The sequence below is a fragment of the Oncorhynchus masou genome, chromosome 21, assembly GCF_036934945.1.
Source record: "Oncorhynchus masou masou isolate Uvic2021 chromosome 21, UVic_Omas_1.1, whole genome shotgun sequence".
NCBI classification, from domain to species: Eukaryota; Metazoa; Chordata; class Actinopteri; order Salmoniformes; family Salmonidae; genus Oncorhynchus; species Oncorhynchus masou.
In genome coordinates, this window is record NC_088232.1 from 31,660,469 (window position 1) to 31,684,968 (window position 24,500).

The 24,500-nt window shown below is 44.2% G+C and overlaps 1 protein-coding gene across 2 annotated transcripts; it reads right to left on the reverse strand.

The window, feature by feature from the left end:
• Positions 1-422: 422 nt before the first annotated feature.
• On the reverse strand, positions 423-24,478 carry LOC135508135 (hypoxia-inducible factor 1-alpha). 2 transcript variants are annotated; one of them, XM_064928125.1, is made up of 14 exons: positions 24,107-24,478; positions 8,939-9,132; positions 8,473-8,624; positions 8,255-8,339; positions 7,625-7,940; positions 7,254-7,360; positions 6,935-7,082; positions 6,483-6,769; positions 6,193-6,389; positions 5,939-6,061; positions 2,108-2,370; positions 1,903-1,999; positions 1,673-1,778; positions 423-1,556 (listed from the first exon to the last, which is right to left on the reverse strand). In XM_064928125.1, the coding sequence occupies exons 1-14, from the start codon at positions 24,136-24,138 to the stop codon at positions 1,393-1,395; spliced, it is 2,271 nt and encodes a 756-aa protein (XP_064784197.1). In that variant the 5' UTR covers positions 24,139-24,478; the 3' UTR covers positions 423-1,392. The 2 variants fall into 2 exon arrangements, with proteins under 2 accessions (XP_064784197.1, XP_064784196.1); XM_064928124.1 differs by lacking the exon at positions 24,107-24,478 and adding an exon at positions 16,233-16,329.
• Positions 24,479-24,500: the final 22 nt, after the last annotated feature.

Sequence of the window (24,500 nt, forward strand, 5' to 3'; positions counted from 1 at the left end):
CTTAGACCGCTGTGCCATTTGGCGCAGTTCAGTATATATTTCAAGCATTTATCAGAGTGGCAGGTAGCCTAGCTGATAGGAGTGTTGGGGCAGGAATGTTGTCGGTTCAAATCCCTGAGAAGACGAGGTGAAAAATCTGTTGATGTGCCTTTGAGGAAGACAATTACCCCTAATTGCTCTAGAGCTGCTGTCAATAATGGCTGATCCCTGGTTCTGACCCCACTTTGAGTGTGTCATTTCCAATTCACACTTACATGTGTGTAATAGGACAAATGTAAAGCATCTAATAAACTATTAAGAGGTTTGTTAGGCTCAGTATAATATACATTTTTCATTGCTTGTGTAATACAATAATGACATCACAATATTCCATGTTCACATTAAAGAGTTGAAATATTTAAGAAAAACAACCAAGGCTATGATCATTTTTTGGGAGTAATTTTATGTTAGACAGCAACAGGAAGCATGAAAGAAACCCAAAACTGCAGTATGTGGACCAATACCATAAAACAGACAACAGGTATGCAAGAGTAACACTTGCTACTAATAAATGAGAATTATACTGGTAAAATATGATCATATGATGGTGCTAAAGAAGTACATGTTACTTCAATCTAAATAAGCCATTTGGGTCTGACAACTAAAAATGTATTGATTACATGATCAAACTGAGGGGCCAATCCTCCAATCTTAAAAACAAACGGATATAGATCTAATTATACCGCGCACATGTATTTATTATTCATGACAAGGCATTTAAGCAATCTCTGAATGTTCCCCTGGTCTATGCACAGTAACAAACACACACATACAGTAGTAAAGTAATAAAGTGACAAGTACTGAATGACTACACATTTAATGCATTTGCCTAAAATACTGTTAACCAGTAATGGGGATAGAACATTCAAAAATACCTTCTGGACCAAATAGTATTGTTATACACGACATAAGAATGCAGAGGAAAAAGTAAAGTAAAATGGTTGAAATTCCATTAAAACTACTTTTTAAAAGGCTTAATATAGATTGCTGGTAATCTTTTTTTCTTTTTAAGAAAATATAAATTGTGCGACTGAAGCTTACAATACACTGCTGGCAGTAGCACCGCCGGTTTTCATGGAGACCTGATACAACAGAGCCATCCATGGAGGTGCCATACGTTTGCTGTCAGAGACTCCCGAGAAAGAAACAATTAGGTGCCTCTACCTGCAAACACTACAACATCCCCAACACTAACTCCAACGCTGCAGATATCACTTGGTGGATGCAGACAGCAGCCAAACTATAAGATCACTGATACAGAGAGAGACAAAGGGGCAGCGGGTGGGGACAGAGTGAATGAGGAGAAGTTGTAGTGTCTGGTCTGGTCCAGCAGGGGGCAGGCTAAGCGTTGACTCAGTTGACTTGGTCCAGGGCACTCAGGAGCTCCTCACCCTGCAACAGGAGCTGGCGACCCCCCACGGGGGCGTTGACCTCACAATCATATCGGGTCAGCTGAGGAAGGGTGAAGGGTGAGCCGCTGCCCTCCGATGAGATGCCAAGCAGACGGCTTGCCAGGTCTAAGAGAAACAAGAGAATATGGGTCAATAGTGTCATTGTTTCATGTAAACGATGTGTAAAACATGCAGAGGCATAATACCAGGCCTTGGCTGTTTGGTGTTCGAGGACAAACTACCTGTAGGCAGGAGCAGTATGGTCCTGTTGGAGGGAGCATCAGCATGGCTCAGCTCAGACACTTTGAGCTTTTTACCTGGACCAGGACGGTCCTGGAGCAATCCCCCCTGGGAAAAACAGATTCAGATAAGCACTCAATATGAGCCAAAATGTTTTTGAACACAATATCTCAACTAAAATGGAAAACATTTTACACATAATGAATTGATAAGAACTTTCCTACACACTTACTATTCCGACAGCCTGAGACAGAGACATCTTCCTCTTGCGCTGTGCATTCTGGGAGGCCAGTGATCTAAGGGAGATCTCCCTGTCAATCTGAGGCACCCTGGAGCACAAAATGTCAGTCACACACCATGTCAGCACAGTGTTTTGTTTTGAGGAGAGGCTCAGTTTGAGGGAGTGTGTCTGTGTGTGTGTGTGTAGGGGGGCTTACATCTTGGTGAGTAAGGAAGCAGGGCAAGGGCTATCTGCTGGCTCCGGGGCTGCCAGGGCTGGGGAAGCTGCCAGGCTGCCTGGGGCATTGAAGGGGGAGCCAGGGTAGCTGTGGACCTCCTGGGTGAGGTGCACAGAAGAGCACTCTAGGGGTTGGGCTGGGCCACAAGACAGAGGCTCCTCTGGGGACAGGGTGCGCAGCTGGAAGTCATCATCCATGGGGATGTACGGAGCCAACATCTCCAGGTCCAGGTCCTCCATGGCCTACAGGTGGAAACAAGCACATATCAGATCATCTCTTCCCTGAATCAAGTTCTTTTCCTCATACCAGCTGATTTACATTGACATTTTAGTCACTTAGCGGACACCCTTATCCAGAGCGACTTACAGTTAGTGCATTCATCTTAAGATAACTAGGTGGGACCACATATCAGTCATACTCAGTAAGATGTTCCTCAATAAAGTAGCTACCAGCAAAGTCAGCACTAGTAGGGGGGCGAGAGACCCAAGAGACCAGAGGTGGCAGAACAGAATGCTAGAATCACAAAGAGATATACAATTTGACTAAAACATGATCATTTCAATACATTTGTATACAATCACGTGTCTCTACTATGCGTGGGAATACTTGGGAATAGATTCCCAAAATGAAAAATCAATTGAAGCTGATTTCCAGGTGTTTTTAAAGATTTCATGTCCGACAATGAACATTTGAAAAAAATTACATGTATTTTTGCTCAGAAAACTTCGGCCCACGGACTGCCAGTCAGGGAACACTGGTGTAGGGTTTCAGCATAGCCTGAAGGTATGGAGAGACAGTTCCTCTTGCTGCTCCGTAGGCAAGTACCATGATCTTGTAGTGGATGCGAGCTTCGACTGGAGGAGTATGGGAGAACCTGGGAAGGTTGAACACCAGCCGGGCTGCAGCATTCTGGATAAATTGCAGGGGTTTGACGGCACAAGCGGGGAGCTCAGCCAACAGTAAGATGCAGTTGTCCAGACTGGAGATAACAAGTAGCTGGATTTGGACACGCGCCGCAGTGAGAGGTAGGGTCGTACTCCACGGATGTTATAGAGCATGAACCTGCAGGAGTGAGCCACTGCTTTGATGTTTGCTGAAAACGACAGGGTGTTGTCCAGAGTCACGCGAACGTTCTTGCACTCTCAAAGGGGTACACCGTGGAGTTTTCAAACGCGATGGCAAGGTCTTGGCCTTACCCGGGAGGAAAAGCAGCTCCGTCTTGTCGAGGTTGAGCTTGAGGTGGTAGGACCACATCCAAGCGGAGATATCGGCCTGACATGCAGAGATACTTGTCTCCACCTGGGTGTCAGAAGGGGGGAAAGAAAAAAGTAGTTGAAAGTCATTAGAATAGCAACGATAGGAGAGACCATGTGAGGATATGACAGAGCAGAGTGGCTTGGTGTATAGAGAGAAGAGGGCCAAGAACCAAGCCTTGGGGGACACCAGTAGTGAGAGTACGTGGAGCAGACACAGATCCTCTCCATGTCAGTGGTAGGAGCAGCCTGCCAGGTAGGATGCAATCCAAGAGTGTGCAGAGCCTGAGACGCCCAGCCCTGAGGGTGGAGAGGAGGATCTGATGGTTTACGGCATCGCAGTCTGAGGATAGATTTAGGAGGATGAGAACAGAGGAGAGAGTCAGCTTTGGCAGTGAGGAGAGACTGACACAGAGAAGAGCAGTCTTGGTTAGGGTCAAGAAGATTGTTCTGAGATAGCGAGAGAGTTGGTCAGAGACACCACGCTCTAGTGTTATGGAAATAAAAGGGACACCGGTCCATAGTTGACGTCAGAAGGGTTTAGTGTTGGTTTCTTGAGGAGGGGAGTGACTCTGGCCATTTTGAAGTCAGAGGGGACGCAGCCAGTGGTCATGGATGAGTTGACGAGGGAACAGAAGTTCCCAGAGATGCTCTGGGGAAGGCAGGAGGGGCTGGGTTGAGCGGGCAGGTTGTTGGGCGGCTGGACCTCATTAGTCACATGACTTCATCTGGAGAGAGAGGGGAGAAAGGGGTCAAGGCGTAGGGTGGTTCTGAGTGAGTGGGACCAGTGGACTCATTAGGCTGAGTGAATGAGGAGCAGATGTCATCAACATTCTTTTCAAAGTGGCTGACAAAGTCCTCTGCAGAGAAGGAGGAAGGGGGTGGAGGATTAGGGAGGGAGGAGAAGGGTTAGAGGCAGAAGCTTGAAATTTACAGTCATAGAAAGTGGCTTTAGCAGCAGATACAGAGCAAGAGCAGGTAGTGACAGGATGATAGGTCCTACAGAAGTTTAGTTTTCCTGCCCGCAGCCCTGTTCTGTAAACTCGCAGAGACACTCAGCCAGAGAGCAGGTGAGGAGGGCTGAGCCGGACGGGAGGAAAGGAGACCGTATGAGTCACGGGCTGCGGAAAGGGAGAATCGTAGGGTCGAAGAGGCAGAATCAGGAGGGAGAATTATTTAGCAGAAGGGAGATGATAGGATAGAAGAGGTGAAAGTAGCGAAGATTTCAGCTGCGCATGACCATCTGGGTAGGGGCTGAGTGGTTAGGGTTGGAGGAGAGGGAGACAGAAAATGAAACAAAGTAGTGATCAGAGACCTGGAGGGGGGTTGCAGTGTAATTAGTAGGTGAATAGCCCCTAGTTAAGATGCAGGTAATACGCTTGACCTCCTTGTGAGTGGGAGGGGACTGGGAAAGGGTGAGGTCAAGCGTATTACCTGCCTTGTGAGTGGGAGGGGGACTGGGAAAGTGGGAGGGGGACTGGGAAAGGGTGAGGTCAAAAGAGGCAAGGTTGGAAATAAATTAAGGCAGACGCCGAGAGGTTGAAGTCGGTAAGTATGAAGAGAGGTGAGCCATTGTCAGGAAATTAGTTTATTAAGGTGTCAAGCTCATTGAGGAACTCTAAGAGCACCTGGTGGGCAATCGATGACAATGTTAAGCTTGAGCGGACAAGTGAGTGACAGCATGGAATTCAAATGAGGAGATGGACAGGTGAGTAGAGAAATGTAGAAAATCTCCACTTCAGGAGAAATGAGTAGCCCTGTTCCACCACCACGACAACCAGATGCTCTCGGACTAGGAGAGAAAACGTAGTCAGATGGAGAGCAGCTGGAGTAACAGTGTTCTCAGGGGTGATCCATGTCTCTGTCAGGGCCAAAAAGTCAAGGGACCGAAGGTCAGCAGAGGCTGAGATGAACTCTGCGTTCTTGACCGCAGATCGGCAGTTCCAAACGCTGCCAGAGACCAGGAATCCACATGGGTTGTGCCCACAGTGTAAACTAAATTAAAAGGGTTGTAGCCAAGGGGTGGGGAGTGTCTGTAAAGCCTACAGGGAGTGGCTTAAACTGGTATAGAAAACACACACATAGTTGACAAAGCTACAAAAGTACAAAATTAGGTCTGAAAATAACTAGGTAAGATACTCAAGTGAGAGTGGTGTGATTGTGTTTCATTCGGGTCTACCATTGTACTGAGATGATGGTGAAGTCCATAAGTGACCATATGCATACGATTGACCAAAGAATTCAAACTCACATTCAAGTCATACACTGAGTGTACAAGACATTAAGAACACCTTCCTTATACTGAGTTGAAACCCCCCCCCCCCTCCCTTTATAGGATCAATTCATCAGGGCATGGACTCCACAAGGTGTCGAAAGCATTCCACAGGGATGCTGGCCCATATTGACTCTAATGCTGAGTGTGTAACTCAAACTTGTGAAATGTTCCTGATCGTCACACATGGATATTGTAGCAAACTTACAAATAGTGAGGATTTTTGAAATGTATATTAATACAGCTAGTCTACCCACAATGTCTCACCATAGATAGGTACCGTACCTGTAAGGTGAAAGGAGTCTTTGGCTCTGGGTCGATGGCAAACAGTCTTTCCACCATGTCCAGTTTAAACTCAGCACTGATGTCAGACTCCATTGGAAAACAGAAGTCCAATGAGCTGTCAGGCTGCAGATGACATTACATTGGTTAAAGACTAGTATTAGAGAACAGAAGTATTTTTGACATATAAACTTTCCATTGATTTCCTGATAGGCAGTTCCAAAGGGTCTCTGTCTGGATGTGATATCCCTGCTCACCTCAGTGAAGCTGTGGCTGCCTGGGGTGCTGGAGGAATCTGGACCAATGGACACCTCAGTGGTGTCCACTGAGGTGTTGGGGACCAGGTGCTGATCACTGGGGGGCAGCAGAGAGAGTGGCAGGGCCAGCTTGTCACTGGTGGAGGGCAGCATCACATCCTTGTAGAGAGGCACCTCCTTCTGCAGGATGTCAGAGTCTGCAGGGACAGGAAAGAGGGGGTCAGAGAGTCTGTGTTGGGACCTGTAAAGTTTGAGTCCTATCACTAATTATCTTGTTCATTTTTACTGACCGGGGCTGCTGAAGTCCAGGGAGATGATGGTGTCTCCAGCGGCCGGGGCCAGAAGGGTGAGGGCCTCTGGTTCCTCCTTCAGGCGGTCATACAGGCTGGACAGGGGCTGGGTCTCCACCGCCCGGGTAAACAGCTTGATCACATCCAGCTCTGGGCTCTTCTCTTCCTTCAGGAGCACAGGGGACACCTCTGGCTCAGAGCTCTCCTCCTCCTCCAGCTCCTTCTTCACAGGCCTCATATCCTCCGTCTGCTCCAGAGAGAGCATCATCTTCTCCTCCTCAATGCCACTGTAGCAGGAGCCAAAAACAGTTACATATCAATTATTACTCCCCCTTACAAAGTGAACATCTGATTGGTTGAGTCAAAACCTAGTGGAGTCAGTCCCCCAGACAGTTTAAACCCCCCCTTCAAACTAGCCTATTTAAAACACACCCTGGGGTCCATAACTATACCTGAGCACATAGTTGACACACACAACACACTGGGGCTGGGAGTTCTTGTTGTTGTAGATAACAGTGGCCTGAGTCTCCACCCACACAAAGCCTCCTCTCTTAGCCAGCATGCGGTACTGGCCTGTGCTCACCTGGCCCTTCGCAAACACTGGAGAGACAAAGAAAGAAGAGGGTGAGAAAAAACTATGAGAAAAGAGACTGCAAGTAGCTTGAACATTGTATTATGTACCGAAGCCTATTGCCAACATTGGACATTTCCAGCCTGTCTGCTTTCCGGGGGAATATCTTTGCATGGTCATGTTTTGGTAGGGGTGCTTACAGTTGTGATGGGTCTTCATGAGGTGGTCTGAGTCCAGGGCATGGTAGTACTCATACACAGAGCGATTTAACAGGTCCTCGGGATCATAGCCCATCAGCTCAGTGATCCTTGACAACACAGAGATAGGGGACAGGTTAATCCTACTGTTTATTGGACACCATGTGGCACTACATTCAGGAGCTACTTATTCTTTTCCTCACATATTTGTGTGCGAATACAAGTCATTTTACTTTTCAGGGAAAACATTTTTTATGCAACATATTCTTACAGCAATAGCCCTGATATGGAATAAAGATTTGTGCAAGATTCAGTATTATTCTACTACATTACGTTGGTGCTACAGTCAGTGGAGTGGTAGGTCTCAGTCTCACCTCTCATCACAGTAGGTGAACTTCATGTCCAGTGTGTGGCGGCTGAGGAAAGTCTTGGTGTCCAGCGGCGCCTCGATGTTGGAGGGGTGGGGGATGGGGTCACAGACCAGCACCAGGTAGGGGACGGATGGCTCCTTGTGCCCACCGGGGCTCTGCTCAGCTGGGGATTCATGGACCCGCACATGGCCTGAGCAGTGGAGAACCTTCCAGGTGGCTGATTTGACATTGACAGTGCGCCCCCTGTTGGTGAGGGTACATTTCATCCGCAAGAAGAAGCTGCGTTCTGTGTTTGGTTCCTTGGACTTTTTAGAGGTCCCTGAACAGACAGAGGAGAGAGAGATGAGACTGAGGTGAAGAAATAAAAAATTACATTTAGTGTTGGTGTGATGTGCAAAAAGGAATGTAGCAGTTTACCAGTGAAGCAGAGTGAATGCCATGGGAAGACTGTAGCCCACTAATCACTGACCTCAGGGATGGTGGGGGAAATGATAACCGGTTCCGACTTGGTTTTGCTCTGAGCTGCTAAACTTCAGCGCTGCACTATTTGTTACTCTGATATCCCAGAGTGCTATGTGTAACACAGTTGTTTCAGGAGAAACCTTAGTTTGTGTTTTCATAGGGGCGTCTCACCTGTTCTGTGTACCAGCATCTCCCTCAGCTCCTCATGGTCACAGGGGTGTGTGTACTCAAACACACTAAGTCCTGTCAGGTCAATCTGCCCATGGACAGAGAGGAAAGACATTTAGAAACAAACATGTTCAAGCCAAGGGAAGAAAAGCAAAAAGATCTGCATTATTTATCGGTCTGTCCTAGTCAGTGGTCTCTGACTAATGGAGCAGAAAACCTACCTGCGCCAGACCCAAGCACTTGTTGACATTCTCAGAGAGATAGATCATGTCCCCGTCCTCAGACAGCACCATGAGGAAGCCCTCTATAGCCTTCAGATAGGAGCCATTCAGCTGGGAGTCCATTTCACTCTCCTCCTGCTCCTCCTCATCGTCTAGAGAGAAAGAATAAGGAGGAGGTAGCAGAAGGGACCGCGTGGTGACCGGGATATATGATTACAAGCCAACGCACATGCTTGTGGGGCAAGGCACTAGGACATACACAGAAAGAGTGCACAGAGGCAGGAGGACAAAAGGATCTATATCCTCCTGTCTGCAAGTTCATAGATCTCCCAGAGCTGCCCTGGCTAACAAAGGCTGCTCATCTCTTCACCATCTCTCTCTCTCTTACACCCACCACGTAACCTCCAAGGTACTTTGGACACTACAAACATATATATCCTCCCCCTCCTTCCCCTGGGGTACTGACCTGTGCTCAGCAGATTCCTCATGTGCAAGTAACTGATGGCCAGTCTCATGATGGAGGCCTTGTCCAGGTTGGAGGTGACGCTGTGGGGCAGGGGCAGCTCCTGGGCCAGCTCGTAGAACACCTCAGATTCCTTCCCCCTCCTGCAACGCGCCGCATCCCGGGACTTCTCCTTCCTCCGGTCCGAGCTCACCCTGCTGTTGGAGACAGGACAATCAAGGCAAGTTAGAGTCTGGGTCCAGACCAAACACACACCACCAGGGCTTGCATTGTTGTTGTGTCTGCCTGCTCTACTCTGAGCTGCTCACTCAGCCACTGGCCAGACACAGTGGGGAAGGATGCAGGGTCAGCAACAAGCTCTCTGTCCAGCCATCTCACCACAGCAGGCTCATTTACATACGCTGGCTCAGTCTGATGTCTTATTGGAAGCGCAGAGATAACCCATGGAGTGATTGCCAAGGAGACTGAGCTTGGTTGTGTGTGATGTGCAGTACTCCCTCCACTCTGCCTGCTTGGTGCACCGCCTATCATCCTAACATTTGCTGCCAACAGTCCCATCTTCCACTACTGAGACAGCAAGGGAGGGACAGACAGGGCTCTTTTGGAACACATACACTTACAGAGGAAGCAGGTGGGAGGAGCTATAGGAGGACAGGCTCATTGTAAGAGCTGGAATGGAATCAATGGAACAGTAACAAACAAACACATGAAAACAAAAAAAAGTGTTTGACTCCATTCCTTTAATACCATTCCAGCCATTACAATGAGCCCTACACCTATAGCGCCATTCACCAGTCTACTTGGATTTAAAAAATGAAATAAACGACAGACTACTGGGCAGATTGCCTCCTAAGTGTACACTGCATGCAACAATGACCATTGCAGGAACAAAGGAGCCTCTTCTGAAACGTGAAACAAATCTAAGAATGCAAGCTGGACCTTGGATTCTCTATGATCGGTCCCTTAGAGGTCCGAATACAAAAATAGGCCAGAGTGATTCTCCATTAAGGGAGGGGATGTTAAAACATACAGGCTGGTGTAATAAAGCTCAATTACAGGCTTCATACAGACATTCAAAAATATTCAGACCCCTTCCACATTTTATTACAAAATAAAAAACTATCTACACACAATACCCCATATAGGAAAGTTAGCTGCACCGCCCACAACCGCAGGGCTCCCAAGAGGGCGGAGCGGTCTGCACAACACATCACCGGGGGCAAACTACCTGCCCTCCAGGACACCTACACCATCCGATGTCTCAGGAAGGCCATAAAGATCATCAAGGACAACAACCACCCAGGCCACTGCCTGTTCACCCCGCTATCATCCAAAAGGCGAGGTCAGTACAGGTGCATCAAAGCAGGGACCGAGAGACTGAAAAACAGCTTCTATCTCAAGGCCATCAGACTATTAAACAGCCACCACTAACTAGCACATACAAGCTTCTGCCAACATACAGACTTAAAATCATTGGCCATTTTAATAAATGGAACACTAGTCACTTTAATAACGCCACTAATAATGTATACATATGTTGCATTACTCAACTTATATGTATATACTGTATTCTATATTATTGCATCTTAGCCTATGCCGCTCTGACATTGCTCATCCATATATTTGTCTATATTCCATTCCTTACTTAGAGTGTGTAGTAGGTACATGTTGTTGTGGAATTGTTAGATATTACTGCACTGTCGTAACTAGAAGCACAAGCATTTCGCTACACTCACAAAAACATCTGCTAACCATGTGTATATGACCAATAAAATTTAATTTGAACGACAAAGCAAAAACCGGTTAGGAAATTTGGGCAAATTTATTAAAACAGAAATACCTTCACATAGGTATTCAGACCTTCTGATATAAGTCCACCTGTGGTAAATTCAATTGATTGGACATGATTTTGTAAAAAGCACACGCCTATCTATATAAGGTCTTACAGTTGACAGTGCACGTCAGAGCAAAAACCAAGCCATTACGTCAAAGGAATTGTCCGCAGAGTTCCGAGACAGGATTGTGTTGAGGCAGAGATCTGGGGAAGGTTATCAGAAAATGTCTACAACATTGAAGGGCCCCAAGATCACAGTAGCCTCTAGCCTCCATCATTCTTAAATGGAAGAAGTTTGGAACCACCATGACTTTCTAAAGCTGGCCGCCTAGCTCAACTGAGCAACCGGGGGAGAAGGGCCATGGTCAAGGAGGTGACCAAGAACCTGATGGTTAGTCTGACAGAGCTCCAGAGTTCCTCTGTGGAGATGGAAGAACCTTCCAGAAGGACAACCATCTCTGCAGCACTCCACCAATCAGGCAGTAATGGTAGAGTGGCCAGACTGAAGCCAATCCTCAGTAAAAGGCATGAAGGCACACTTGGTGTGTGCCAAAAGGCACTTAACCTCTTGATGCTCTGGGGGCGCTATTTCATTTTTGGATGAAAAACGTTCCCGTTTTAAAGAAGATATTTTGTCACAAAAAGATGCTCGACTATGCATATAATTGGTAGCTTTTGAAAGAAAACACTCTGACGTGTCCAGAACTACCAAGATATTTTCTGTGCGTGCCCTAGAACGTGAGCTTTAGGCAAAACCAAGATGAGACGGCATCCAGGAAATGAGCAGGATTTTTGAGGCTCTGTTTTCCATTGTCTCCTTATATGGCTGTGAATGCGAGAGGAGTAAGTCTGCCCTTTCTGTCGTTTCCCCAAGGTGTCTGCAGCATTGTGACGTATTTGTAGGCAGATCATTGGAAGATTGACCAAAAGAGACCACATTTACCAGGTGTCCGCCCGGTGTCCTGCGCCGAAATTGGTGCGCAAAAGTCAGCTGCCAGTATTTTTCCATGGGATTCAGAGAGGAAAGCAAGCTTCCACGAACGATATATCAATGAAGAGATATGTGAAAAAACACCTTGAGGATTGATTCCAAACAACGTTTGCCATGTTTCGGTCGATATTATGTAGTTAATTCGGAAAAAGTTTGACGTTGTAGGTGACTGAATTTTCGGTTCGTTTCGGTAGCCAGATGCGATGTAGAAAACGGAACGATTTCTCCTACACACAGACGCTTTCAGGAAAAACTGCGCATTTGGTATGTAACTGAGAGTCTCCTCATTGAAAACATCCGAAGCTCTTCAAAGGTAAATGATTTTATTTATTTGGTTATCTGGTTTTTGTGAAAATGTTGCGTGCTAAATGCTACTCAAAATGCTATGCTAGCTTTGCATACTCTTACACAAATTAGTCAATTTCTATGGTTCAAAAGCATATTTTGAAAATCTGAGATGACAGTGTTGTTAAGAAAAGGCTAAGCTTGAGAGCAGACGCATTATTTTCATTTTATTTGCGATTTTCAGAAATCGTTAACGTTGCGTTATGCTAATGAGCCTGAGGCTTTAGTCACGATCCCGGATGGGGAGTTTCAACAGGTTAAAGGACTCTGACCACGAGAAACAAGATTCTCTGGTCTGATGAAGCCAAGATTCAACTCTTAGCCAGAAACCCAAGCTTCACACCTGGAGGAAACCTGGCACCATCCATACAAGTGAAGCATGGTGGTGGCAGCATCATGCCGTGGGGGTGTTATTCAGTGGCAGGGACTGGGAAAATAGACAGGATCGAGGGAGAGATGAACAGATCCTTGATGAACACCTGCTCCAGAGCGCTCAGCGAAACCTGAAAATAGCTGTGCAGCGACACTCCCCATCCAACTTGACATCTGCAGAGACGAATGGGAGAAACTCCCCAAATACAGGTGTGCCAAGCTCGTAGAGTCATTCCCAAGAAGACGAGGCTGTAATAATTGCCAAAGGTGCTTCAACTGAGTAAAGGGTCTGAATACATATGTGAGTTAATTAATACATTTGCAAAAAAGTATAAAAACCTGTTTTTGCTTTGTCATTATGGGGTAGTGTGTAGAGTGATGAGGTGAAAAACTATAATTAATTTTTAGAATAAGGCTGTAACGTAACAAAATGTGAAAAAAGTCAAGGGTCTGAATACTTTCTGAATGCACTGTATTTTAGAAAAGCTCCAAGGGAATTGAAAGGAGGCTTTATTAATGTTGAAAAAAGGTCTGCTGAAAACAAAGACAATAAAACATCTTTCAATCCCCTTCAGAGTCTCCATTTTTATCTCCCAAATGTGATCACATGCTTTGCTTATTGCCGGTTTTGCCCGGATGTATAGAGGCATGTAGAGATTGTAGACACCAATGCATACCAGGGGATTCTGCTGAGTTGGACTCATAACCCTACATTAAGGAGCGTAAATCAAACAAAGTGTGCAGCATTCCCCACAAAAATAAAGACAATATAAAAGCTCTCCAAAACTTGAAATGTAATTGATCTGTTACAAAGTTACAGTAACATAATTATGTTTAGAGGCTGTCTGTAAATGAAGAAAATGCATCAGATAATTGAATTGACATTGTTTTCATATAAAAATGCACTACTCGCCTGCACATTTCCCAACATTTTTAGAGTACAGAAACACGTCCCTACTCAACAGTTATTGACAGAAGCTGATCCACCTGTGTGTCGGTATAGCCTAGATGAAGATCTGCTTTGTGACCAAAATATTTGGAATTCTTCAAGTTGAAAAATGTAGGAGCAATGAAAAAAATGTCAGCTATTAAAGCAAGAATCTTAAATTGAAAGTCTAGGTCACACAGCAAAATAGTTAGGCGCATATGTGAATATAATGGTTGCACTGTAGAGCCCTGTTCTCACTGAATGTCTGCAGGTTTTGCATAATGTGCATGATGAGACAAAGGACAATTTGACCAGCAGTATTTTAACAGACATATGAAGAATTTACCGAGTCCACCCAGTGCTCAGAATGACAGAAATTACATTTAGATTATGCTAATTCATATAAAAAGGGAAGCAACAATGTGCGGTCCTTCTTAAATAATTCTGATGCGCAATTTGAAGATGTTAGAAATAAACGGTCTACATTTACTTTTCAAGACGAGTAACGAACGGCAAAATCACTAGACTATGTCCCATAGTAGAAAAGTTGACCTATTCTATTGGTCAGTTTGTCTAGGCTACAGAAAAACACAAAAAAGTAAAAAAAATATGAGCGATGCCACAGAACAGAATGTTTAGCTTAAAATGTTGCTAAACTATGATTTATTCACATTTAAGCACAGCAATGCGCACAGGGCAGTAGGCTACACGTGAATGTTTGTTCTATAATGCAATTAGTAAGAAAACACTTATCAAAAGAGCACTGCACATGCAAGCAGTTTTACAGGGCAGATGAAAATATCTGTTTGAAATTTAGAAAGAAGGGAGATCTAATATGCAACAAACTAGCATGGGTTACTAATATGACTATGATTGTGCCAGTTGGCTACTTACTGGAAAATGAAAGTTAGTTGATCAAATAATTGCCTCCATGGATATGGTCTAATTGTGTCTAGGCTACTTTGAAGCAAGGTAAGACATGCCTCATAATATTTAAGAAAACATTCAAGTTTCAAACAATTAAGTATATGCCTTTAAAATGCATACTGCCTCCAGCTCATTGCAAAGTGGTGTGACGTGCTGACGAAGCCTGCCTGCCATTGCCTATGCATTGGCTGTTGAGATGCTATGGCAGCAGCTCTCACACTCCCTGATAGAGTCTCCAGTCAAAGGCTCTGTATCGGTATGCTGCACAATGTGATAAGATACACAACGAATATACTGTACACACAAACCAATTTAATTCCACTTAATTAAGCTAATTAACCTATAGACCGATAAGCATGACCAGTCAAATGTATTTCCCCTCCACTGATATTTCCATCAATGAATAAGCTAAATAGCATTATTTCACAATGCCATTTTTTCCTTCTCCCAGACAATTGGTAGGCACCAATTTAATATTAATTCATTAATAAATAGGACAAAAGCTGGCTATTACTTGCTAATGGAAACCCTGGATGAGACGAACTCATGCATTCCCTCAGCCTGAAGTCAAACAGACAGGCTGGCAGTCAGTCAGTCTGTGCCTCAAGCTGACTGCAGGTCAGGAGCTCAGCGGAGGCCAAATATTTATACCAGGGATAAAATCAACAAGATTCAGCCGCTGGCCGATTTTTTGTTGTTGAGCGGATGATCGGGGGGCCCGGAACATAATTACAAATAATTAGTGGACTGCACATTGACCACAAGATCCTTAAACAGTTATAATGTTTGACTAAAACAATTTCAAACTTTGCCTACATTTGTATATACGATCAAGTGTCCCTCTTGTGTAAGAATACTTGGGAACATATTTCTTAAATTAAAATGATTTGGGGCTGATTTCCTGGTGTTCTTACATTTCCAACAATACAAATGTATATATTATTTTTTTGCTCAGAAAGCTTGGAGGGACAAATAAAACCACCCATGGGCCCAATTCTTCCCGCAGGCCGCCAGTTGGGGAACTCTCCTACGTCAGCTCTGCCAGACTACATCAGGACCTGACTGTCTGCCTCTCTGGGGTCCGAGTTTGAAAGATGATCCGGTGTGTTACGCAACCAGTTCTGCATAGCATAAACACACTTCTCACCCTCCGGGCCCCTGTTACAGAGACCTGGCCACAGCAATATCTTTCAACTAACCAACCACTGCTGCTAAGAGGCAGATCAAAATGTAAAAATTCTGAGTATCTAGGTCTTCACCTGTGGAAATCAGCCACATGAAAATCTAACCTAGCATTTAGAAAAATATCTCTGTGCTTAGTATTTGTAAGGATTCTATTCAGATTTAACTGACAACTATGGCTTATGCAGAGAGACAGGAATTCCCTGGACAACTATTTGAAAAGGTGCTGGTTTAGATTGGAGGTCAAATTCTACAAAGTGAACTCTGTGCAGCACAAACAAAGGCAAATACAGCATACAGGAATCTTCTGCTGCAGTTTTATTTGTGCATTGCCCCATCCACAGTACAGATGGGAGGCTGTTTTTTCTTTTGTCTAAAAGCAGGGAAAGCACTGCATTGATCCTCATCCTTCATCAGAATCACAAGTATAGGCTGAAAACAAAGGCTAAGAGAGGCCACCATTACAAAACATCTCTACGCACATGCATTGTCTCGCAGATATAGCATAGGCCTAACCATCACATCTGTTGTATAATGTTAGTCTTAATTGCCCTGTTTTATAATAACAAATATATTATATAAGACTTGAGGATAAAGCTCAGTCATGCAAACAGGTGGACATGGGTTAAAAGACAAGTCTCACATTCAGTGCTGTAGAAAGGCATTATCAATTTTATCATAACCCCATTCCCTGACTGAATTAATAAAATGGACTGACCTGCTTTTACTTGGAACTGTTTGGGGTGATCCGTCACTAGCGTCCAGTGTGAAGGAAAACATAGCCTCGTCTGTTGTGTTACATAACCTCTTTCAGGCTGTAAAGTGCCCCAGAGGACAGTAGAGCACTGAGCAAAACACTGTTCACAAGCTGTTCTAACCTCTTTTCAATTGACCAGTGATAAATTACTCATTTCTGATTTCTACAAATTGTATTACAGCCTGCATGTATCTCACAAAACCAAATTGCTCAATCTCAAGACACAATCGCTCTAGGCTATGGGTTGATGCGCTTGTATAAAATGAAGCTCATGATAGGTCCATCCTGTAGGTACAGGTTTAGTACAGAACAGGAAGTAGGCTCGCCCTATGATAAATATATTTAAGACCACAGATCATGAAATACCGATAGGCCTACTTGTATGTATGGATGTATGTATATATATAAAATATTAAAACAGATGGTATGTTCAGCGTAATGGCCTTTCCCTTCATTTGGCTAATGTACACAGAAAGTTCCAATTAAATTCACCCAGTGAATTTTCACACACACTTTGTGCCAGGAACTCCCATTGACGTCAGGCTCTCAGTGATTAAGAAATCAGATCACAACAACCTGTGTAGACTGCCACACACAAAATCAGTGTACCATAACATTAAAATAACGTTGCTACTTTTTGCAATGGTTTTGCTTTCCATTTATATAAAACCTGTGGGCAAAGCAGTGTTGTGAAAGTAGAGCGGATGTTCCTGAATTCATTTTAGCAGTTCTACGTAAAAGAACTAAATGGTCAATAAAAAGGTAACACGTTTACCCCCCTGTATGAGTCAAACCTCACAACATACATAAATATATTCCCTACATGTCTAAATTCTACCCACCTACACCCAGAGAATGTTATACTCAACACAAACAAAACCATTTTCCAGCCTACCTCGGTTCACTCTAAGTGGGCCAATGGCAACTAAACCACTGAAATTATAGATGGGCCATATTTGAAAGAAAAATCACTAACAGCAGTATCTTCCAATAGATTAACCTCTACACAATGACATTGTTCATAATATTTCAGACATGTTCATAATATTTCAGACAAGATAACAGAGTTGAAATACCAAATATTAGTAGTCACATGCTTACTTACGAGCCCCTAACCAACAATGCAGTTTAAAAAATATGAGTAAGAATAAGAAATAAAAGTAAAAAGTAACTAAAGAGCAACAGTAAAATAACAATAGCGAGACTATACGGGGGGGGGGACCGGTTAGTTGAGGTAATATGTACATGCAGGTAGAGTTATGAAAGTGACTATGGATAGATGATAGAGTAGCAGCAGGGTAAAAGAGGGGGCAATGCAAATAGTCTGGGTAGCCATTTGATTGGATGTTCAGGAGTCTTATGACTTGGGGGTAGAAGCTGTTGAGAAGCATCTTGGACCTAGAGACTTGGTGCTCTGGTACCGCATACCATGCAGTAGCAGAGAAGTCTATGACTAGGGTGGCTGGGGTCTGACAAATCTTAGGGTTTTCCTCTAACACCGCCTGGTATAGAGGTCCTGGATGGCAGGAAGCTTGGCCCTAGTGATGTACAGGTCCGTTCACACTACCCTCTGTAGTGTCTTGCGGTTGGAGGCCGAGCAGTTACCATACCAGGCAGTGATGCAACCATGCTCTCGATTGTGCAGCTGTAGAACCTTTTGAGGATCTGAGGACGCATGACAAATCTTTTCAGTCTCCTGAGGGGGAATAGGTTTTGTGGTGCTCTCTTCACGACTGACTTGGTGTGCTTGGACCACGTTAGTTTGTTGGTAAATTGGACAACAAGAAACTTGAAGCTCTCAACCTCCTCCACTACAGCCCCGTCGATGAGAATGGGGGCGTGCCCCGTCCTTTTGCTGTAGTCCACAATCATCTCCTTTGTCTTGATCAAATTGAGGGAGTGGTTGCTGTCCTGGCACCACACGGCCAGGTCTCTGACCTCCTCCCTATAGGCTGTCTGGTCGTTGATCTGGCCTACCACTGTTGTGTCATCGACAAATTTAATGATGGTGTTGGAGTCGTGCCTGGCCATGCAGTCCTGAGTGAACAGGGAGTACAGGAGAGAACTGAGCACACACCCGAGGGGCTCCTGTGTTGAGGATCAGCATGGCAGATGTGTTGTTACTTACCCTTACCACCTGGGGCAGCCCGTCAGGAAGTCTAGGATCCAGTTGCAGAGGGAGGTGTTCAGTCCCAGGTTCCTTAGCTGAGTGATGAGCTTTGAGGGTACTATGGTGTTGATCGCTGAGCTGTAGTCAATGAATAGCATTCTCACATAGGTGATCCTTTTGTCCAAGTGGGAAAGGGCAGTGTGGAGTACAATAGAGATTGCATCATCTGTGGATCTGTTAGGGCAGTATGCAAATTGGAGTGGGTCTAGGGTTTCTGGGATGATGGTGTTGATGTGAGCCATGACCAGCCTTTCAAAGCACTTCATGGCTACAGACGTGAGTGCAACGGGTCGGTAGTCCTTTAGGCAGGTTACCTTAGTGTTCTTGGGCAAAGGCACTATGTTGGTGTTATAGACTCGGACAGGGAGAGGTTGAAAACGTTAGTGAAGACACTGTCCAGTTAGTCAGCGCATGCTCGCAGTAAACGTCCTGGTAATGTGTCTGGCCCATCTAGTGAATGTTGACCTGTTTAAAAAGGTCTTACATCGGCTGCAGAGAGCGTGATCACAGTCTTCCGGAACAGCTGGTGCCCTTATGCATGTTTCAGTGTTATTTGCCTCAAGTGAGCATAGAAGTTCTTGTCTGGTAGGCTCATGTCACTGGGCAGCTCTCGACTGTGCTTCCCTTTGTAGTCTGGAATGGTTTGCAAGTCCTGCTACATCCGACGAGCATCAGAGCTCGTGTAGTACGATTCGATCTTAGCCTTGTATTGATGCTTTGCCTGTTTGATGGTTCGTTGGAGGACATAGCGGGATTTCTTTTACGCTTCCAGGTTAGAGTCCCGGGGTATGTACGTACAGTCACTGTAGGGACGACGTCCTCAATGCACTTATTGATAAAGTCAGTGACCGATGTGGTGTACTCCTCAATACCATCGGAGGAATCACGAAGCATATTCCAGTCTGGGCTAGCAAAACAGTCCTGTAGCGTAGCATCTGCTTCATCTGACCACTTAAAAAATAATAATTCTTGTCACTGGTGCTTCCTGCTTTAATTTTTGATTGTTAGCAGGAATCAGGAGGATAGAATTATGGTCAGATTTGCCAAATGGAGGGCGAGGGAGAGCTTTGTATGCATCTCTGTGTGTGGAGTATAGGTGGTCCAGAGTTATTTTTCCTTTGGTTGCACATTTAAGGGCTGAGAGAAATTTGGTAAAACAAATTTAAGTTTCCCTGCATTAAAGTTCCCGGCTACTAGGAGCTCCACCTCTGGCTGAGCATTTTCTTGTTTGCTAATTGAGAAATACAGCTCATTCAATGCTGTCTTAGTGCCAGCCTCTGACTGTGGTGGTATGTTAACAGCTACGAAGAATACAGATGAAAACGTTCTCTGTAGGTAGTCTACAGCTTATCATGAGATACTCTACATCAGCTGTTATTTACAAAAATACATAGGTCTGCCTCCCCATGTCTTACCAGACGCCACTGTTCTATCCTGCCGGTATATCGCATAACCAAGCCAGCTGTATGTTGATCTTGTTGTCGTTCAGCCACGACTCCGTGAAGCATAAGATGTTACAGTTTTAAATGTCCAGTTGGTATTTTAATCATCCGCGTAACTTGTAGATTTTATTCTCCAAGGATTGCACATTTGCTAGCAGAAAGGAGGGAAGTGGGTGTTTATTCTAGAGGTCGACCGATTACAATTTTTTTAACGCCAATACCGATTGGAGGACCAAAAAAAGCCGATACCGATTAAAAATGAGCCAATTTTTTATTTGTAATAATGACTATTACAACAATACTGAATTAACACTTATTTTAACTTAATATAATTTAGCCTCAAATAATGAAACATTTGGTTTAAATAATGCAAAAACAAAGTGTTGGAGAAGTAAAAGTGAAATATGTGCCATGTAAAAAAGCTAACGTTTAAAATTCCTTGCTCAGAACATGAGAACATATGAAAGCTGGTGGTTCCTTTTAACATGAGTCTTCAATACTCCCAGGTAAGAAGTTTTAGGTGGTAGTTATTATTGGACTCTCTATACGATTTGTATTTCATATACCTTTGACTATTGGATGTTCTTATAGGCACTTTAGTATTGCCAGTGTAACAGAATAGCTTCCGTCCCTCTCCTCGCTCCTACCTGGGCTCAAACCAGGAAAACATTGGCAACAGCCACCCTCGAAGCAGCGTTGCCCATGCAGAGCAAGGGGAACAACCACTCCAAGTCTCAGAGCGAGTGACGTTTGAAACGCTATTAGCGTGCACCCCGCTAACTAGCTAGACATTTAACATCGGTTACACCAGCCTAATCTCGGGAGTTGATAGGCTTGAAGTCATAAACAGCTCAATGCTTGAAGCATTGCGAAGAGCTGCTGTCAAACGCACAAAAGTGCTGTTTGAATGAATGCTTACGAGCCTGCTGGTGCCTACCATCGCTCAGTCAGACTGCTCTATCAAATCTTAGACTTAACATAATAACACACAGAAATACGAGCCTTAGGTCATTGATATGGTCGAATCTGGAAACTATCATCTCGAAAACAAGACGTTTATTCTTTCAGTGAAATACGGAACCGTTCCGTATTTTATCTAACGGAAGTCTAAATATTCCTGTTCCATTGCACAACCTTCAATGTTATAATTACGTAGAATTCTGGCAAATTAGTTCGCAATGAGCCAGGCAGCCCAAACTGTTGCATATACACTGACTGTGTGCAATGAATGCAAGAGAGGTGACACAATTTCACCTGGTTAATATTGCCTGCTAACCTGGATTTATTTTAGCTAAATATGCAGGTTTAAAAATATATACTTCTGTGTATTGATTTTAAGAAAGGCATTGATGTTTATGATTAGGTACACATTGGAGCAACGGCAGTCCTTTTTCGCGAACACGCACCGCATCGATTATATGCAATGCCAGACACGCTAGATAAACTAGTAATATCATCAACCTTGTGTAGTTAACTAGTGATTATGATTGATTGATTGTTTTTTTTATAAGATAAATTTAAATGCTAGCTAGCAACTTACCTTGGCTTCTTACTGCATTCGCATAACAGGCAGGCTCCTCGTGGAGTGCAATGAGAGGCAGGTGGTTAGAGCGTTAGACTAGTTAATTAACCTCTTGAAGCTAGGGGGTACTACTTATGTTTGGAAAAATAACGTTCCCAAAGTAAACGGCCTATTTCTCAGGACCAGATGCTAGAATATGCATATAATTGACAGATTAGGATAGTCAACTCTAAAGTTTCCAAAACTGTCAAAATATTGTCTGTGAGTATAACAGAACTGATATTGCAGGCGAAAGCCTGAGGAAAATCCAATCAGAAAGTGGCTCTTATTTTGAAACCCTTCTGTTCCTATGCATGCCCATCCTCCATTTAAAGGGATATCAACCACCTTCCCTAAGGTGTCAGTCTTTAGACAGATTCAGGCTTTTATTTTGAAAAATGAGCATGAAAGATCACATTGCGTTAGTGGGTAGGTGGGGGCTCTCAGAATGAGTTTTTGCAGTGAGTGGTGAGTAATAGCAGTTCTGATGCCCAAAATATATTTTTGGTCATAAGAGATGGTAGCAGCAACATTATGTACAAAGTAAGTATAAAAAAATGTTACAAACACAAAGAAACAAACAAAAAAAACAATTGGTTAGGAATATGTAAAACGTCAGCCTTGTTCTCCAGCGCCATCTCATCATTGTAGGACTACACCAAATTACACTGAACAAACATAAAACGCAACACGTAATGTGTTGGTCCCATGTTTCATGAGCTGAAATAAACCACAGAAATGTTCCATACTCACAAAAAGCTTATTCCTCTCAACTGTTGTGCACAAATTTGTTTACATCCCTATTGGTGAGCATTCCTCCTTTGCAAATATAATTAATCCACCTGATAGGTGTGGCATATCACCATTCCTGTGTATACCTTGGTTGAACATGTCACATTTGTCTTCTCAGGACCAAGAAGGTCAAGGTAGCCAACAGGGTAAGGCTCGATTCAATCCGTATCGCTGAAGTTCAGCGCTATAGTGCGACAGAAATTTAAAGGCAATGTTGCCGCGTTCAGAGACTGCATTCACTGTAAACGCTGCATGCACTACATGGCAAAAAGTACTCGCATCCCATTCCGAAATCATGGAGTTGGTCCCTCCCCTTGCTGCTATAACAGCCTCCACTTTTCTTCTCGGAAGGCTTTACACTAGTTGTTGTTACACTGCTGCAGGGACTTGCTTCCATTCAGCGACAAGAGCATTAGTGAGGTCGGACACTGATGTTGAGCAATAAGGCCTGGCTCGCAGTCGCGTTACAATTCATCCCAAACGTATTTGATGGCGTTGAGGTCAGGGCTCTGTGCAGGCCAGTCTAGTTCTTCCACACCGATCTCAACAAAACATTTCTGTATGGACCTCGCTTTGTGCACGGGGGCATTGTCATGCTGAAACCCGAAAGGGACTACCCTAAACTGTTGACACGAAGTTGGAAGAACAGAATCGTCTAGAATGTTATTGTAAGCTGCAGTGTTACATTTTCCCTTCACTGGAACTAAGGGGCAAAGCCCGAACCACAAAAAACAACCCCAGACCATTGTTCCTCCATCAAACTTTACAGTTGGCATGAAGCATTGGGTCAGGTAGCATTCTCCTGGCATCCGCCAAACCCTGATTGGTCCGTCGGGCTGCCAGATGGTGAAGCGTGATTCATCACTCCATATTACGCGTTTCCACAGCTCCAGAGTACACCACTCCAGCAGACGCTTGGCATTGCGAATGGTGATGATAGGTTTGTGTGCGGCTGCTCGGCCATGGAAACCCATTTCATAAAGCTCCCGACAAAGTTATTGTGCTGACGTTGCCTCCAGAGGCAGTTTGGAAATCGGTAGTGAGTGTTGCAATCGAGGACATACAATTTTTATGCGCTCTGCTGTCCCATTTTGTGAGCTTGTGTAGCCTATGACATTGCAGCTGAGCCGTTGCTGCTCTTAGACATTTCCACTTCACAATAACCGCACATACTGTTTAACAGGGCAGCTCTAGCAGGGCAGAAATTTGACGAGCTGACTTGTGGAAAGGTGGATTACAATGATAGTATGCCACGTTGAAAAACTTCTGTACGGCCATTCTACTGACAATGTTTGTCTATGGAGATTGCATGGCGGTGTGCTCGATTTTATACAGCTTTCAGCAACGGATGTGGCTGAAATAGCCGAATCCATTAATTTGAAGGAGTGTCCACATATACTACATGGACAACAGTATGTCAGCTCAAACAAAAATGACCTGGACGTTTTAATCGCGCTGTAACGCTGAACTTCAGCGATAGAGTGAATCACATACCCCCCTCTTGGCTGTACACTGTCCCTTACCGGAGAGAAGAACCTAGCAAGTTAACGATCGCTTATTAAAACATCATGAAGCTTAGTTAGCTATCAGACAGCTAACAAGCTAGCTGGTAGTTACTAGCTAACTAACGTGGTGTGTGTGTGTATATATTTTATTTTATTTATTTATATGTTTTTAAAAAGTATAGTTGTCTATCTAGCTAGTTGGCTAGGCTAGCTTGAGCTTGTTATCTATATAGTTAGCTACTGTAGTAACGTTAGCTAGGCAATCGCATCAAAATATAACGTTAAAAAAATATAACAGAAGCTAGCTATCTATTCATTTAGATTTTTTTAACATTGGCTAGCTAGTAAACTAGAGGTTAACGTACCTTTTCTTTTCGGGGACAACTCCTGTGTCCATTTCAGGATGAGGACAACCGACTTTCTGAGCACAAACTCGAACAATCAGTAGCTACTGTACTGTGACGTTAGCTAACGTTAGCTATCAAACTGTGTTTGTCGGGCCCGTACGGAAATGAGCGAAAAAAAATCCACGTAGCTATTAAAACAATTAAATCCGTAAATTGTGTTTTCCTTAAGTGTCGTTGATCAATGCAGTTCGGAGAGGTCAAGCCTCCATCGCGGAAAGTCAAAACATGAGTGCAGAAGAATGTGTTTTAATTCCTTCGAAATGGCATGAGGTGCCACGCTGGAGAGGTTGCTTGGAACAATGTTGTAGCTAGTTAGCATAGCAGCTAGCTGATCAGCTGCTTATCCCCTCCC